Here is a 13962-nt window from a genome sequence, read left to right as displayed (position 1 = left end):
GGACAGCCTCTAAAGCTACAGAGAAACCCTGTCTCGAAAAACAAAACAAACAAACAAACAAACAAACAAAAAAAGATGGAGAGAGACTGAGAAAGGCACTTGAGGTAGACTTCTGACCTTCATACATACACATGTACCTGGAAACACATGAACATATATGCACACATACATCACACATACACAAATTTCAAAGACAGATGTGGTGATGTACACTGTAATCACAACACTCAGGAGGCTGAGGCAGGAGAATTGCTGTAAGTTTGAGATCAACCAGGGATACAGTTTTGCTGTCTCAAAATCCAAAACCAAACAAGACAAAACAAAATCATCTCTGTTGATGAACATTTGGGTCATTTGTCTATTTGGTGTACTATGAAATATACTTCTGGTGAATATTCCTGTACATGTCTTATACAATCTTATACAACTGGGTCCGCATGCAATATAATTGACTAGTAATTATTTCCTAATTCCCTTCAGACAACAAGAATGACAGCTTTCGTAGCAATGAAGGCTTTGAGCATATATTAATTAGTTTTCTCTGGTATAAATCTAGGAGTCACATCTGAATTCTGGGTCATAGGGTTCACCTAAAAAATATGAAATGGGACTGGGGTGTAGCTCAGTTGGTAGAGTACTTGTCTAGAAAGCACAAAGCCCTGGACTTGTAATCCTAGCATTTGCAAGCCTGGAGGATTAGGAATTCAAGCTATAGAGTGAGCTCAAGGCTAGCTTGGGCTACATAAGAACCTGCCTTTCTTTCTTTCTTTCTTTCTTTCTTTCTTTCTTTCTTTCTGTATTTCGAGATAGGGTTTCTCTGTGTAGTCCGGGTTGTCCTGGAACTCGCTTTGTAGACCAGGCTGACCTCAAATTCACAAAGACTCGCCAACCTGGCTAGAACCTGTCTTTAAAAAACAGAGAGAGAAGCCAGGTGGTGGTGGTACATGCCTTTAATCCCAGCACTCGGGAGGCAGAGGCAGGCGGATCTCTGTGAGTTTGAGGCCAACCTGGTCTACAAGGGCTAGTTCCACGATAGGTTTCAAAGCTACAGAGAATCCCGGTCTCGAAAAACAAAAAAAACTAAAAACAAAACAAAATAAAACCAGAGAGAGAGAGAGAGAGAGATGACTATGACAGGTAAGTAACTCTTGATCCTTCGAGCTGATTTCAGAATTGCCTTTTCGGCTTTTGACACAGGGGGCTCTGGGTGTCCGTCCATATGTCTGGTCACTTCTGAGTGAACCTGGTCTCGAGGACTGGGCTGCATGGCAATAAATATGGTACTCACTCAGTGGAAGGAGCCCATCTGCAGAGGACACCAGCAGCTGCTATCTTTGCGGCTCCTGCCTCCTATTAGTCACTGCTACAGGACAGTTGATTACTGAGAGCCCTATTCAGGCTAAAGGTCTTCCTGCTGGGCAAGGGTTTGCTCACCCAGGAACTTCAGATATGAGAGGGTGGGTGGAGCCAGGCTTTGTTTGCTCTATCAAAGGCACATCCGTCATCTGGGGATGTTAATTACCTAAGAGTCGGAATATATCACCTCTCCCTTAATGTTAGTGGGGCCTGAGGCAAAAGTACAAATAGGTAAAGAACTGTGAACCTAACTAGAGTCCAGTCTTCTATTTTGACTAACATGGATCATTACGGTTTGAATGGAGATCTTCATAAAGACCCTAGAGCAGACTTGAATTTAGCATTCCTAGGATCAAAATAAAGAAGAAAAGGAAAAGAGTAGGACTTGGTGGTCCAGCCCTGAAATCCCAGCTTCTCAGGAGGCTAAAGCAGGAAGGTTGCAAATTCAAGGACAACCTGGGCAATTTAGGGAGACTGAGATTCAAAACAAAGAATAGAGCAAGAGCTATGGCTATAGCTGAATGGTGGAGTGCTTGCCTACTATGCTTAAGGTTAAATCCCCAGGACTGCAGGAGAGAAAACTAAAGAAATAGAATAGCACAGATCCCTGGACTTCGGGGGTATGTGCACTTGAATTCGATGCTGAGAGGAGCTCTGGCTACCGGCCCCTAGCTTCCCTTCTTTCCTCACCTGTCTGGCACCACGAAGAATCTGTGGAAATGCACAGAGCAGCTCAGATGTCTGAGCGCGCTAGGCCACCTCCTTCGAGTACAGCTGCCCTTTGGCACTCTGGGAAATGTCTACACTGTTTTATAGGAAAGGAGAAACCAAAGCTTTGGCCATGCGGGGAGGGAATTCCGGGCTCACAGAAAGGTAGGAGGACTTGGTCTTGAAGTGCCAGACTATGTGGACTCCTTAGACAGGCAGCAAGATCTGGGCAGGGCTGGAGGAATCTTTAAAGAACGGAGCCTAGGGCTGGCTCTCTTGCCCTGGCATACGGGCAGTACTTTCTGTATGTAATTTCTCCTCTCCAGTCACGAGCGCAAGCTCTGCGTCTGCCTAGATTTCCAGCAGCTTCCCTGGCCGGGGCACATAAGAGTCAGACATAGTGGCTTAATGGAAAGTACACTGGCCTGCACATCAGACCTGGGGTCCAGGCCAAGTTCTGGCCATAACAATTCTTCCTACTTTATTGCCTCATTTAAACTTTTCTTAGCTACTGTGCAGTATCAAGGTTGTGAGGTTAAGGGACTCTCTCTCAAAGTCACACAGCTAGAAGAAGCAGCGGCTGGGCTCGCGAGCTGGGTTCTGGGAGTCAGGGGCTTCAAGAGTCCTTGCCTTTCCCGCCACCAGCCTCCTCCACGCCTAGCTCTCCTCAACAGCTTCCCTCTGATGCTCAGTCCCCGGCCCCCCAACTCCCCCCCACCCTGTCTCCCTCCCTAGGCCCCTCCCCTCCCCTTAGGCCAACGTCACGTGCCGCCCCATCCCCCCGCGCCTGCGCACTGCTTATTTCCCGCTGTCAGGATGAGGAGGCGGAGGTCGGCGCTCCGGTCCGTCTCTGCCCGGGGCTGTGGCGGCGCCGGCGGCTCCAGCCTTAGCGGTTCCTCCCTGGGCGGCGGCGGCCGCGGCTCGGTCGACGCCTCCTCCGCCAGCTGAGCCCGCGGCAGCCCGGGACTCCGCTTCCCCGCCCATCCCTGTTCCCCGAGGCCGCCTCCTGGCCATGGCGCAGCCGGGCCCGGCTCCCCAGCCTGACGGTGAGGCGCCCACCATGGCGGGCGCGGCCTGCCCTGCCCGGCGCGGCGTCGCGGGGGCCCTTGGGGGCCGGAAGGGCACGCGCGCGGGCCCGGGGGTGACCCGCGAGGCCGGAGGCGGGAGCGCGCGGGCGTCGCGGGCATGGGCAGCCCGGCTAGGGAGGGGGCGGGAGGCGCGGGCGCGGGCGGCCGCGGGGAAGGGCGTGGGGAGCCGGCGGGGGAGCGCGGAGAGGAAGGTGCCGTGGGACTAGCACGTGGGTTGCGCCTGTGGGGAAGAAGGCAAGCGAGAACATGTGCTATATTCGTTGAAAAATAAAACAAAATAAAAAAAGCGAGCCCTCTGCCCCCGCCTCCTCAGGCCACGCTCCAGCGCTCTTTGCACCGGGTTCTGTGACTTGTAAAAGTAACTGGGATCGGTAACGATTTGGTAGCCTTCTGTGAGGGGTGGTGTAGCTGAATGGGCACATTTCTTAGTTAGTCTCTTAGGACCTCACTTTCTGACGCACGAGGAGTGCTTGTTTCATGCCTCTTTATCGAGAAAGATGGGCAAGCCAGGGGCCATGCGATAAAGATGGCAACATTCATCTGTAAAAGGATAGCTTAGTATTATTTTGAGAGCGTTAGAAATGAAAACGGTGCTCGAGAAAGCCAAAGTCGAGGAATCAGTCTTTTTCACCATTTCGTCTCTTCCTTTCAAGCGATGGGGTCGCATTTCGTTGACCATGCTGACCTGAAACTCCTGAGCTATCCTCCTGCCTCAGTAGCGGAGACTTACAGGTGCAGGACAAACTGTCTTTTAATAGTGCTCATATATTTTTGGAAGGAAAACAAGGCCTTGCCCTAAATAAGCCATAGTGATTTGTTAGAACCCTTCCCGACCTTTCAGCGGACTGAGCTGTGCTTCGGAGTTTTGGCCACATTGTTTCAGATTTTTTATGTTTAATTTCTCAACATGGAGTTATGTTTGGAAAGAATGTGCTTGGTCCTTGGCAAGATTTTCTGTATCCAGTTGTGAAAGTTCTTGCAGGTGTATTTCTCTAATTGGCCTTTGTGCTTAGCATCTTTCCGTGTAAGTAGGGATAGGTGCTTGGACACAGGAAGTATTTCATTTGGTCTTTCCCAAGAGTAGTCTCTTGAAGATTTTGTGAAAATCTTTGTTCTTGTCGTGGGGGGAACTGGAAACAGTGGTATCAGATTTTTTTTTTTTTTTTTTTTTGGTTTTTCGAGACAGGGTTTCTTTGTGGCTTTGGAGCCTGTCCTGGAACTAGCTCTGTAGACCAGGCTGGCCTCGAACTCACAGAGATCCGCCCGCCTCTGCCTCCCGAGTGCTGGGATTAAAGGCGTGCGCCACCAACGTTTTAAGGCTCTTGCTGCTCTCTGAGAAGTGTGCTCCTAAACTTGTTAGCCTCTAGCTTGGGGTTTTGTTAGTTGCCTAAAGGGTGATGTCCAGCCTGGACTTTAATTCGCTTGGTGTTTTATTCCAGTAGAAGAGAAGAGATGGTGGGCTGTCAGGAAACAGGGATGCATTTTGGACATTCTTTTAATTCTCACCTTTTGTATTTGGTGTCAGGGAAGAAAACTTTCCCAACCCTCTTTGTTACTGCACTCAGAGGCAGAATACCCAGAAAGCTCTGGCTTCTGGTAGGTGTGCTTAACTGGCTGCTGCCTTCTTTTGCCTGCCATGGACAACTCAGGTGACATGAGTCTAGACTCCACATTTCCTGCCTCTTTCAAGATAGAAAATGGTCTTCCCTGCAAATAGGCAGAAGTGACTAAGCACTTCCCAGCATCGAGGAAAACATTAGCGTTGAGGAATCTCATATTCTCAATCTTGCTATTCCCAGTTCAGGGTTATTAACTATTTTTCAAGTTTACATTGTAATTTTTTATTGTAAATTAATGTAAACGGGTGACCGTAACTATCGTTCTCAAAGGGAGATAGAATTTGATATGTTTTGAGTTCCTTGTGTCAGTGTATGCTTAGAAGTTCATCTTGGGGAGTTCGTTTTTCTCTTTAGTTGGATTCATGGTGATAACTTTAATTAAAAGCACATTTGAATTTCAGTCTCTACAAAGGATTTGGAGAGTTCCTTTGCGTCAAACTTAACTATTTAGTCTTGGACTTTATTTTTCTTTCCTGTCATCTCAGTAGCAGTTGCTGACTCTTTTTCTTTTAACATACTTTGCTTGTTTTTCATGAGGATATGGTATATTAAGAGTAGATTTCTGTGTAATTGGCAGGATGTGATGTAGCCATTTACATTTTTTCTTATTTTGTAATTTTTGAAAGTTTTGGTTTTTTGATGATGCATTTCAATAGACCAATGTCAACTAATTAAATTATTTTCCCTTGAAAATTCAAAGACAAGCGTAAAAATTTTCAGACTTCAGTTGAAGCTAAACTACATCTTAGAAGCATTTGTCCTGATTTTGCTTTATTAAAATTAAATTTTTAAAAATTACCTTTATTTGTGTGTGTTTGTGTATGTGTGTATACTTGCCACAAGGTCAGAGGACAATGTGTGGGAGTTGGTTCTCTCTTTTTATTATGTGGTTTTTGAGGTTGACAGGCTTGACAGAAGTCACATTTACTTACTGAGTGATGTCACTGACCCCTTTGTTTTTCGTATAATCTCTTTAAAAATTATATGTTAGAAAAAAGGATTTTGAATGTTTTCCCATAAAGAACTGATAAGTATTTGAGGATGTAGATATGTTTAACTTCATTTACACATTTTATAATATATGCTAGCTTCAAAACATTGCAAAGCCTGCCCCCTTTGATGCTTTTATTTTATTTTTTAAATTTATTTTTATGTATTTGGCTGTTTTGCATGCATGTTTGTGCACCATGTGCTCGTCTGAGGCCTTTGGAGTCAGAAAAGGGTGTCTGGTCCCCCTGAGACTAGAGTTAGAGATGGTTGTGGGCTATCATCTGGGTGCTGGGAATGAACCCAGGTTCTCTGGGAGAACAGTCTTAACTGCTGAGCCATTATTTTAGTCCTCCATTGATGTTTTATATATTAGGAAAAAAACCTTAAGTAAAAGTATATTTTTCCATTTCTCAGAGGTAAGATTTCTGTTTTACTTTTTATTCCGTTATATAGACATGCTACCTTTAATCTTTGAAATAGATGGGTACAAAGGTCTGCAACTTTCTTATCTCACTTAAATGTTATTATCATTACTCTGTATGTGTGTGTGTGTGTAAATGGTTACATGACCATGTGACATGCCATAAGCTATTGTAATAGCTTCTAGTTTTTGATGAAGAAACTGAAGCACAGAGAAATTAAACATGCCTGGAGCTACAGTAAGTTAGAGGGGCAGACACAGAACATTTGAATCCAGGATCCTCTGGTTTGTTTACTAGAGTAGAAGGACCATTGTCTGTTCCTGTACTATAGCTCTGCCTTTTTCTTATTAAAAGTCTGTTCCATCACGTGTGTGGCATGCATGATGAATTTTCTTGTTTTTATTCATTATTATTTTAATGATTTTTGTTATTTTATGTGTGCTTGTGTTTTGCCTGCATGTATGTCTGTCTCTGAAACCCACATAGGCTAGAAGAGGGAATTGGCTCCCTGGAACTGGAGTTAACAGGTAGTTGTGAGCCACCATGTGAATACTGGGTATTGAACCCAGGTCCTCCGGAAGAATAATCAGTTCTCTTAATTGTTGAGCTATCTCTCCAACCCCTATTTTTATTTTTATTATTGGGACAAGGTTCCAATCTAGCCAAACTGGCCTCCAATTCATGATGTTCTCCTGCTGTATCCTCTGGAGTATTGGATGACAGGTTGTGTGTTTTCACGGATGCGCTGGTTTATAAGCAGTGCTAAGATGGTGTACTTTTTTCTACTGGGGTTTGAATCCAGTACCTTGAACATGCTAAGCAAGCACTGTATTACTGAGCTATAGTTCTAGTTTCTTTTATCTCTTGAGACAAGGCCTCACTCTAACACAGCAGTCCTTGAACTTAAGATCCTCCAGCCTTAGCTTACTTAGTAGCTGCAATTGCATGCCTAAACCACTGGTGCTCTTGCTTTTGTATCTGTGAGACTACTGAGTTAAAAGAAAATGTCCTAATGGATTTAAATTTTAAAGCTGCTGCTAGTTTAAGCTAAAAAAAAGGTATCAATTTATATACCTGCCAAGGTATATGAGAAGGTAGATTTCCTCATTAAAAGCTCTGGGTGGCTGTTACAGTCTCCTGCTAGGTACTGCAAGTTAGTCTTGGATTCACTGCGTAGCTCTGGTTCACCTGAAGCTGACAGAAGTCCCACCTCATGTCCTACGTGCTGGGATTACAAGTATGCCTACCATACCTGAGGTGTTCTTTAATTAATATTTTGGTGCCTGGACTATGCTAACCCCTCTGTTAGTCTCTAAGAAATACAGAGATAAGTCAAACCAGATCCAGTGTCTGTTCCTAGGTAGTCATTTAGTCATTAATTAGATTATTCCACAGACGGTGTAAAAGCATTTATTCAACTATTACTAATGTGAACTACTTGTCAGGCACAATTCTGGTAATTATAGTCCATCAGTGAGCATGACAGGTAATAAACAGCCCTGCTTTAATAAAGGGAAACAGGTACTGAACATACATAGGTTATATACATTCTTAGCCAATAAATGCTCTTTAAAACAGCAGAGCAGCGTCCTAGGAAGCATTGGGCTTGTTTTATTTATTTATTTGATTACTTAAGTGTTTATGTGCTTGTGGGGTAGGTTAGGTTCCCAGAAGCCAGAAGAGGGTGTTAGATTCCCAAGAGTAAGAGTTACAGTTTGAACTACCTGGTGTGGAGGGTAGGAACTAATCTTGGGTCCTCTGCAAGAGTTACAAATGATCTTAACTGCTAAACCTTCTCACTAGCCCTGGGGTTGGTTTTAAATGAATTGTCAGAATAGTGATTTCTGACACAGATATTCCGATACAGATAAAATTTATGCAGAGACCTGAAGGACGAAGTGGAATTAGCCGTGAGGCAAAGCTTCGCGAGGACGTATCTAGCATACTGAAGAGGCAGCTGTGGCTGGAGTGGTGTTAGCAGAGTGAGGATGAGCCAATCACAGAGATAGGGGATGGCGATTTTGTAGGGCCGCAAAAACATTTTTTTTTCTTTTTTTTTCTTTTTTTTTAAATTTATTTATTTATTAAGGATTTCTGCCTCGTCCCCACATCCGCTTCCCATTTCCCTCCCCCTCCCCCGATCAAGTCCCCCCCCCCCCCCCATCTGCTCGAAGAGCAATCAGGGTTCCCTGACCTGTGGGAAGCCCAAGGACTGCCCACCTCTATCCAGGTCTCGTAAGGTGAGCATTCAAACTGCCTAGGCTCCCACAAAGCCAGTACGTGCAGTAGGATCAAAAACCCACTGCAATTGTTCTTGAGTTCTCAGTATTCCTCATTGTCCGCTATGTTCAGCTAGTCCGGATTTATCCCATGCTTTTTCAGACCTAGGGCAGCTGGCCTTGGTGAGATCCCAATAGAACATCCCCATTGTCTTAGTGTGTGGGTGCACCCCTCGTGGTCCTGAGTTCCTTGCTCGTGCTTTTGAGGAGACGGAGCAAAAACATTTTAAAGATCGGTTTCACTCTGTAAAAATGAACAAGTGAATCAATCCATTTCACTAGGGGAAAACATTGAAAAGGTTTTAAGCGGAAGAGTGATACAGTTGGATATAACAAAGAAGGTGCTGGGCTTGATAGCTCAAGCCTGTAATCCCAGCATAGAAGACTGAGGCAGAAGAATTGTCACAGTATTGGAGGCCAGCCTGGGCTACAGAGGGAGCACCTGCCTCAAAAAACTGAAAGCAACAACCCACAAACGAATAAACAAAAACCCACATTGTTGTTGGATTGGCACTAGGATTTAAGGGAGGCCTGAATCCAGGAAAAGGAGGAGTCTGGACCAAGATGATTGATGGAAACTTTATTTTAAAATAATAGCCTGAGGGGTTTGCTGATGGCATTGGATATTTGACAACTGATAGAGGAGTCAAGGAATCCCAAAATTCTGCCTGAGGACCTGTGAGGGGCACACAGGGCTACACATTGAGGCATTCGGCCATTTAGAGGAGGTGGTCCTGGTATTCCTGTCTGATGGAGCAGGAGTCCCTCTCTTGGAGCAAGCAGAGAGAAGGTATGAGGTGTTAGTAGTCTTATCTTTAGAGATGAAAGAGATACCTTTAAAGGGTTTGAAGCCGGTAGATGACAAATGGTGGCTTTAAAAAGTAGATTGATTCTCTTCATTTTCATGGAGCCATGGAATGAGCCCAGGTTCTTTGTATATACCAGGTAAGTATTCCATCCCTGAGTCTTAGCGATTATATTGTTTTCAGGTAGGCATGTTTGTGTTACTTTACTTATTTTTTTTATTTATTTAATGGTTTGGGGTATGTGTGCTCATAGCACAGTGCTTCTGAGGTGTCAAAGACAGTTTGTGAGAGGTGGTTTTCTCTTCTATTTCTTCATGGGTTCTAGGGATCAGATTCAGCTAGCTCCCTAGGCTTGTGTGGCTAGCTGCTTCATTCACTGAACTGGCTGGCTGGCCCCCATTGACTAAGTTCTTGTTGTGAATTGACTATTATATAATTTTTCCCATTGAATTATACTTGCTAATTATTTTTTTCCTGCGTGTGTGGTGTATATGTTTTTGTGTATTTGCAGGTGCATGCACACATGTGCATGGATGTCAGACACTAACATTCGATGTCTTTTTAAGCCTTTCTCATTGTATGAGGCAGGGTCCCTTACTGAACTTGGCACTTGCTGGTTAGAACTGAGCAACTGGTTACAACTGAAATTGGTGAGATTTGCTGGTCAGCAAGCCCCAGAGATCCTGCTGTCTTTGTTTCCCCGAGAGCTGGGGTTATAGATGTGTATCTCTGGCTTGCTTTTTGTGTGGATGATGGGGAATTGAACTCAGGGTCTTCTGCTTGTGTGGCAAAATACCGACTGAGCACACTGAGCTTTCTTTTCTTGTTAAATTAGAGCAGTGCTCTATACACTGTACTAGGTTTTTGCTATGTATTGGATATTTTGTTTTCCTAGTTTGTTGTTTACCTACCTTTTTAAAAAATTGTACAAAAAGCAATTTTTTTGCAATTGACCTTTTTGTTGTAATTTTGTTTGTTTTTTGTTTTTGAGACAGGGTTTCTCTGTGTACATTTGACTGTCCTGGAACTCACTCTGTAGACCAGGCTGGCCTCAAACTCACAGAGATTCCCCTGCCTCTGCTTCCCAAGTGCTGGAATTAAAGGCATGCGCCACTATGCACATCTCTGACCTTTTTTTTTTTTTTAAAGTTTATGATCTTAAGGTTTCTGGTTTAGAAGGATCTTCCCACCTCCTATTTCTCAATTCTTTTATAGTCTCTCTCTCTCTCATTTCTTTTCCCCTAAGAGAGGGTTTCTCTGTGTAGGCACATCTGGCCAGAACTCACTCTGTAGACTAGACTGACCTTGAATTCAGAACTGAAATCCGCCTGCCTGTGCCTCTCAAACTCTGGGATTAAAGGCGTGCGCCACCATTGCCAGGTACATGTTTTTCTTTAATCCACCTGGATTTCATTTTAAAATTTAAAGGGAAAGCTTAATGTAAAGAGTTAATAGGCCACCTACTAGGACAAAAGGAGACCTTAAAGAATATAGAACTACAGCTTGCTAGACACAAGCAGTTTCTGCTTCCAGGGCTGAGGCCAAATAGACAGGGAAGGAATCCAACTCAGTTCCTGTGCAAGAGCAGTGAACACTCTTGAGCCGTTTTTCCAGCCTGATAGACTCTTCATGTATAGTCATTAAATTGAGTTTAATCTTTATAAGAATATCTGTAAACTTTTATTGTTTATTTTTGTGTAGTACAATTGTGTCAGATAATCGTGTGTTTGGGGAATATAAAGATGAATGATAGATAGCCTGCCTTCTATACGTTGTTGATTTAGTGAGGGAATAGCCTTGAACTTTGAGGATGCCCAGCAAGAAAACAGATAGTGGTATTTTTTTAAAATTGTTTTTATTGAGCTATATATTTTTCTCTGCTCTCCTCCCTCTTTCTTCCCCCTCCCCTTCTGCCCTCTCCCATGGTCCCATGTGCCTAGTTTACTCAGGAGATCTTTTTCTACTTCCAATGTAGATTAGATCCATTTATGTCTCTCTTAGAGTCCTCTTTATAGTCTAGTTCTCTGGGATTGTGAATTGTAGGCTGGTTTTTCTTTGCTTTATGTCTAAAAGCCACTTTATGTGTGAGTACATATGATATTTATCTTTCTGGGTCTGGGTTACCTCGTGTGTGTGTGTGTGTGTGTGTGTGTATGTGTATAGTGGCATTTTTGATTGGTAGTCTACTTTCTGTTCCTTCTGAAGAAGAAAACGTTCCACCTCCTAATTTTTACTGGTTATGTATTGTATTTTTCTTTTAACTAAAGTAAGGTTTGCCATACTATAACTGCTTTAGTTTTATTTGCTAGGATCCCCCAGAGGAAATCCCAAGCATTTTTTTACATGTCAGTCTGAAGCAATTTGATGGTAATGTGTTCTTTCTAAGTATTTGGTTTACGGCTTTTATTACTTGACTAGAATCTACTTACCATTCTTGAGATTCTTTTTCAGGCAAATTCCAGTTAGTGACTTTTATTGGAACCTGGAACCTGGTATTCTCTAGATATACTTAACCTATGGAAAATAGTAGAAAGTCACACAGCTATATCCAAAAGGAGTCCTAGAGAGCGGTCATCATTCCCAGTTTATGAATGAGGCTAAGGACTAAAGAGATAAAGTCACTTGTACTGTGGCAGTGAGTGTTGGAACTTGGAAGATGAGCTGTCACTGGTATTCTGAGTATTGCTTCTTTTATAAAAAATAAACTTTATTCAGAAGCCTCATTCTTATGTTTCCTGAAAAGAATCACCAAACTGATAGGAGCTGAACACATTAGAGAGTCTTGATAATCAATCCCCCCACTGCCACCACACACATAGGGTTTCTCTCTGTAGCCCTGATTGCCCTGAAACTTGAGATTCACCTGTTTTGGACTCCGTGGTGCTGGGATTAGAGGCATACGCCACCACATTCATCCCAATGCTTTTATTTTGTTGTTATATTTTTGAGACACATTTCTCTGTGTAGCCTTTGTTGTCCTTGAACTCATTCTGTAAACCAGGCTAGCCTTGAACTCACAGAGATCTGCCTGCTCTGCCTCCTGAGTTCTGGAGTTAAAGACTTGTGCCACCACCACAGGGCTACTTTCATTTCTGAAACAATTTGTTGATAATGGGTGTTGCAGATGTTACAGAATACTTTTTTGTTGTTGTTGTTTTTGAGACAGGGTTTTGCTGTAGTTTTAGAGCCTGTCCTGGAACTAGCTCTTGTAGACCAGGCTGGTCTCGAACTTACAGAGATCTACCTGCCTCTGCCGCCTGAGTGCTGGGATTAAAGGCGTGCGCCACCACTGCCTGGCTCTAGAATACTTCTTTAACAAAAAAGTCGGTGAATACAAACACCGTGAGGAAGAGGCTGCTTGTCTAAGTGACGGTGGTATTTCTAGCATAATACTTGTCCTAGATAGAGTAAATGTGAACAATAGGGTTTTTTTTTTGAAAGAAACTGACGTGAAAACAGGCGGTTATGATAATGTGGTCTCATTTTCTCATTCAAATATTTCTCAATATTTTGATTAGACATAGTAGAGACATCTTGCACTATTCAGAAAGTTAGGTAACACAGACCCTCCACTCACTATATCCTAATCATATTGGAGAGAATGGTACATGAATACAGCCTTGAGAGTTGTAAAGAATTTTTGACAAATGAAGAAGTAAGTTCATGGATGCTGCAATTTATGGAGAACAGTCCAGTAATGAGTAAGGTTGAATCAGTAAAAGTTTGTCATAGAGTAAGCCCAGGGTCTGAGACGTCACTGATGAGTTCCGTCAAGTATCTAAAAGACTAATACCAGTTCTGCAAAAACTCTTTAAAAATTTGGAAAGGGGAAAGGACTCCTTCCAAGTTCACTTTTCAGTGCCTTCATTACTTTTTTTTTTTTTTCGAGACAGGGTTTCTCTGTGGTTTTGGAGCCTGTCCTGGAACTAGCTCTTGTAGACCAGGCTGGTCTCGAACTCACAGAGAACCGCATGCCTCTGCCTCCCAAGTGCTGGGATTAAAGGCGTGCGCCACCACCACCCGGCCCCTTCATTACTTTGATACCTAAACCAGACATGGATACAAGAAAAAGCCTGGCATGGTGCTGCATGTCTGTAATGCCCACACTTAGGCAGAGGTAGGTGGATCCCTGTGAGTTCAAAGGTGGTATAGTGAAGCCCTGCCTCAAAAAACAAATTATTACTCTTGAACACAGATGCAGAAATCTTCATTAAGCTATTGAGCAAATCTAGTTGCATATTAAAAGAGATGATTCACCATGGTAAAGTGGGATTCATTCAGAAGTGCAAAGATGGTTCAACACATGTAAATATGGGTGACCATATCAAGAAAATAATGACAAAACCATAGGGTGATTATTTTAATAGATGCAGGAAAAGAATTTGATAAAAGTCAGTATCCCTTGGCAAAAACTCAACAAATTAGGTATAGAATTAATAACATAATAACTACCAATTTTGACAAAATCCACAACTAACATCCTGAATGAGAAATCATTGAAATTGGAAAAAGACAGTGATGGCCATTTTATCACTTCTGGTTGATACAGAAAGGCAAGTCCTAGTCAGAGCAGTTAGGTAAGAGAAAGCAATAAAAGGTGTCCAGATTGAGAAGGAAGAAGTTAAACTGTCTCTCTGACTCCAATATAAAACATCCCCAGAGTAATTTGGCTCCCCAAATAGCAATATTCAGAG

The 13962-nt window shown here is 43.2% G+C and overlaps 1 protein-coding gene across 3 annotated transcripts in view; it reads left to right on the top strand.

Annotated features, from left to right (window-relative positions):
• The first annotated feature begins 2867 nt into the window (after positions 1-2867).
• Rabep1 (rabaptin, RAB GTPase binding effector protein 1) overlaps positions 2868-13962 on the top strand; it is a 95075-nt gene continuing 83980 nt past the window's right edge. For all 3 annotated transcript variants that reach the window (XM_041664735.1, XM_041664734.1, XM_041664733.1), the window contains exon 1: positions 2868-3110. Coding sequence is in view for 2 of the 3 variants with exons in the window: in XM_041664734.1 (XP_041520668.1) it covers positions 3077-3110 (34 nt within the window). In the remaining variant the exon portion in view is untranslated. The remainder of the gene's footprint in view (positions 3111-13962) is intronic.

The sequence above is a fragment of the Microtus oregoni genome, unplaced genomic scaffold (assembly GCF_018167655.1).
Source record: "Microtus oregoni isolate MIOR12 unplaced genomic scaffold, Mior012 000015F_ref0000493, whole genome shotgun sequence".
NCBI lineage: Eukaryota > Metazoa > Chordata > Mammalia > Rodentia > Cricetidae > Microtus > Microtus oregoni.
Note: the sequence above shows the minus strand (reverse complement) of the source record. Positions and strands in the feature narration are given on the sequence as shown.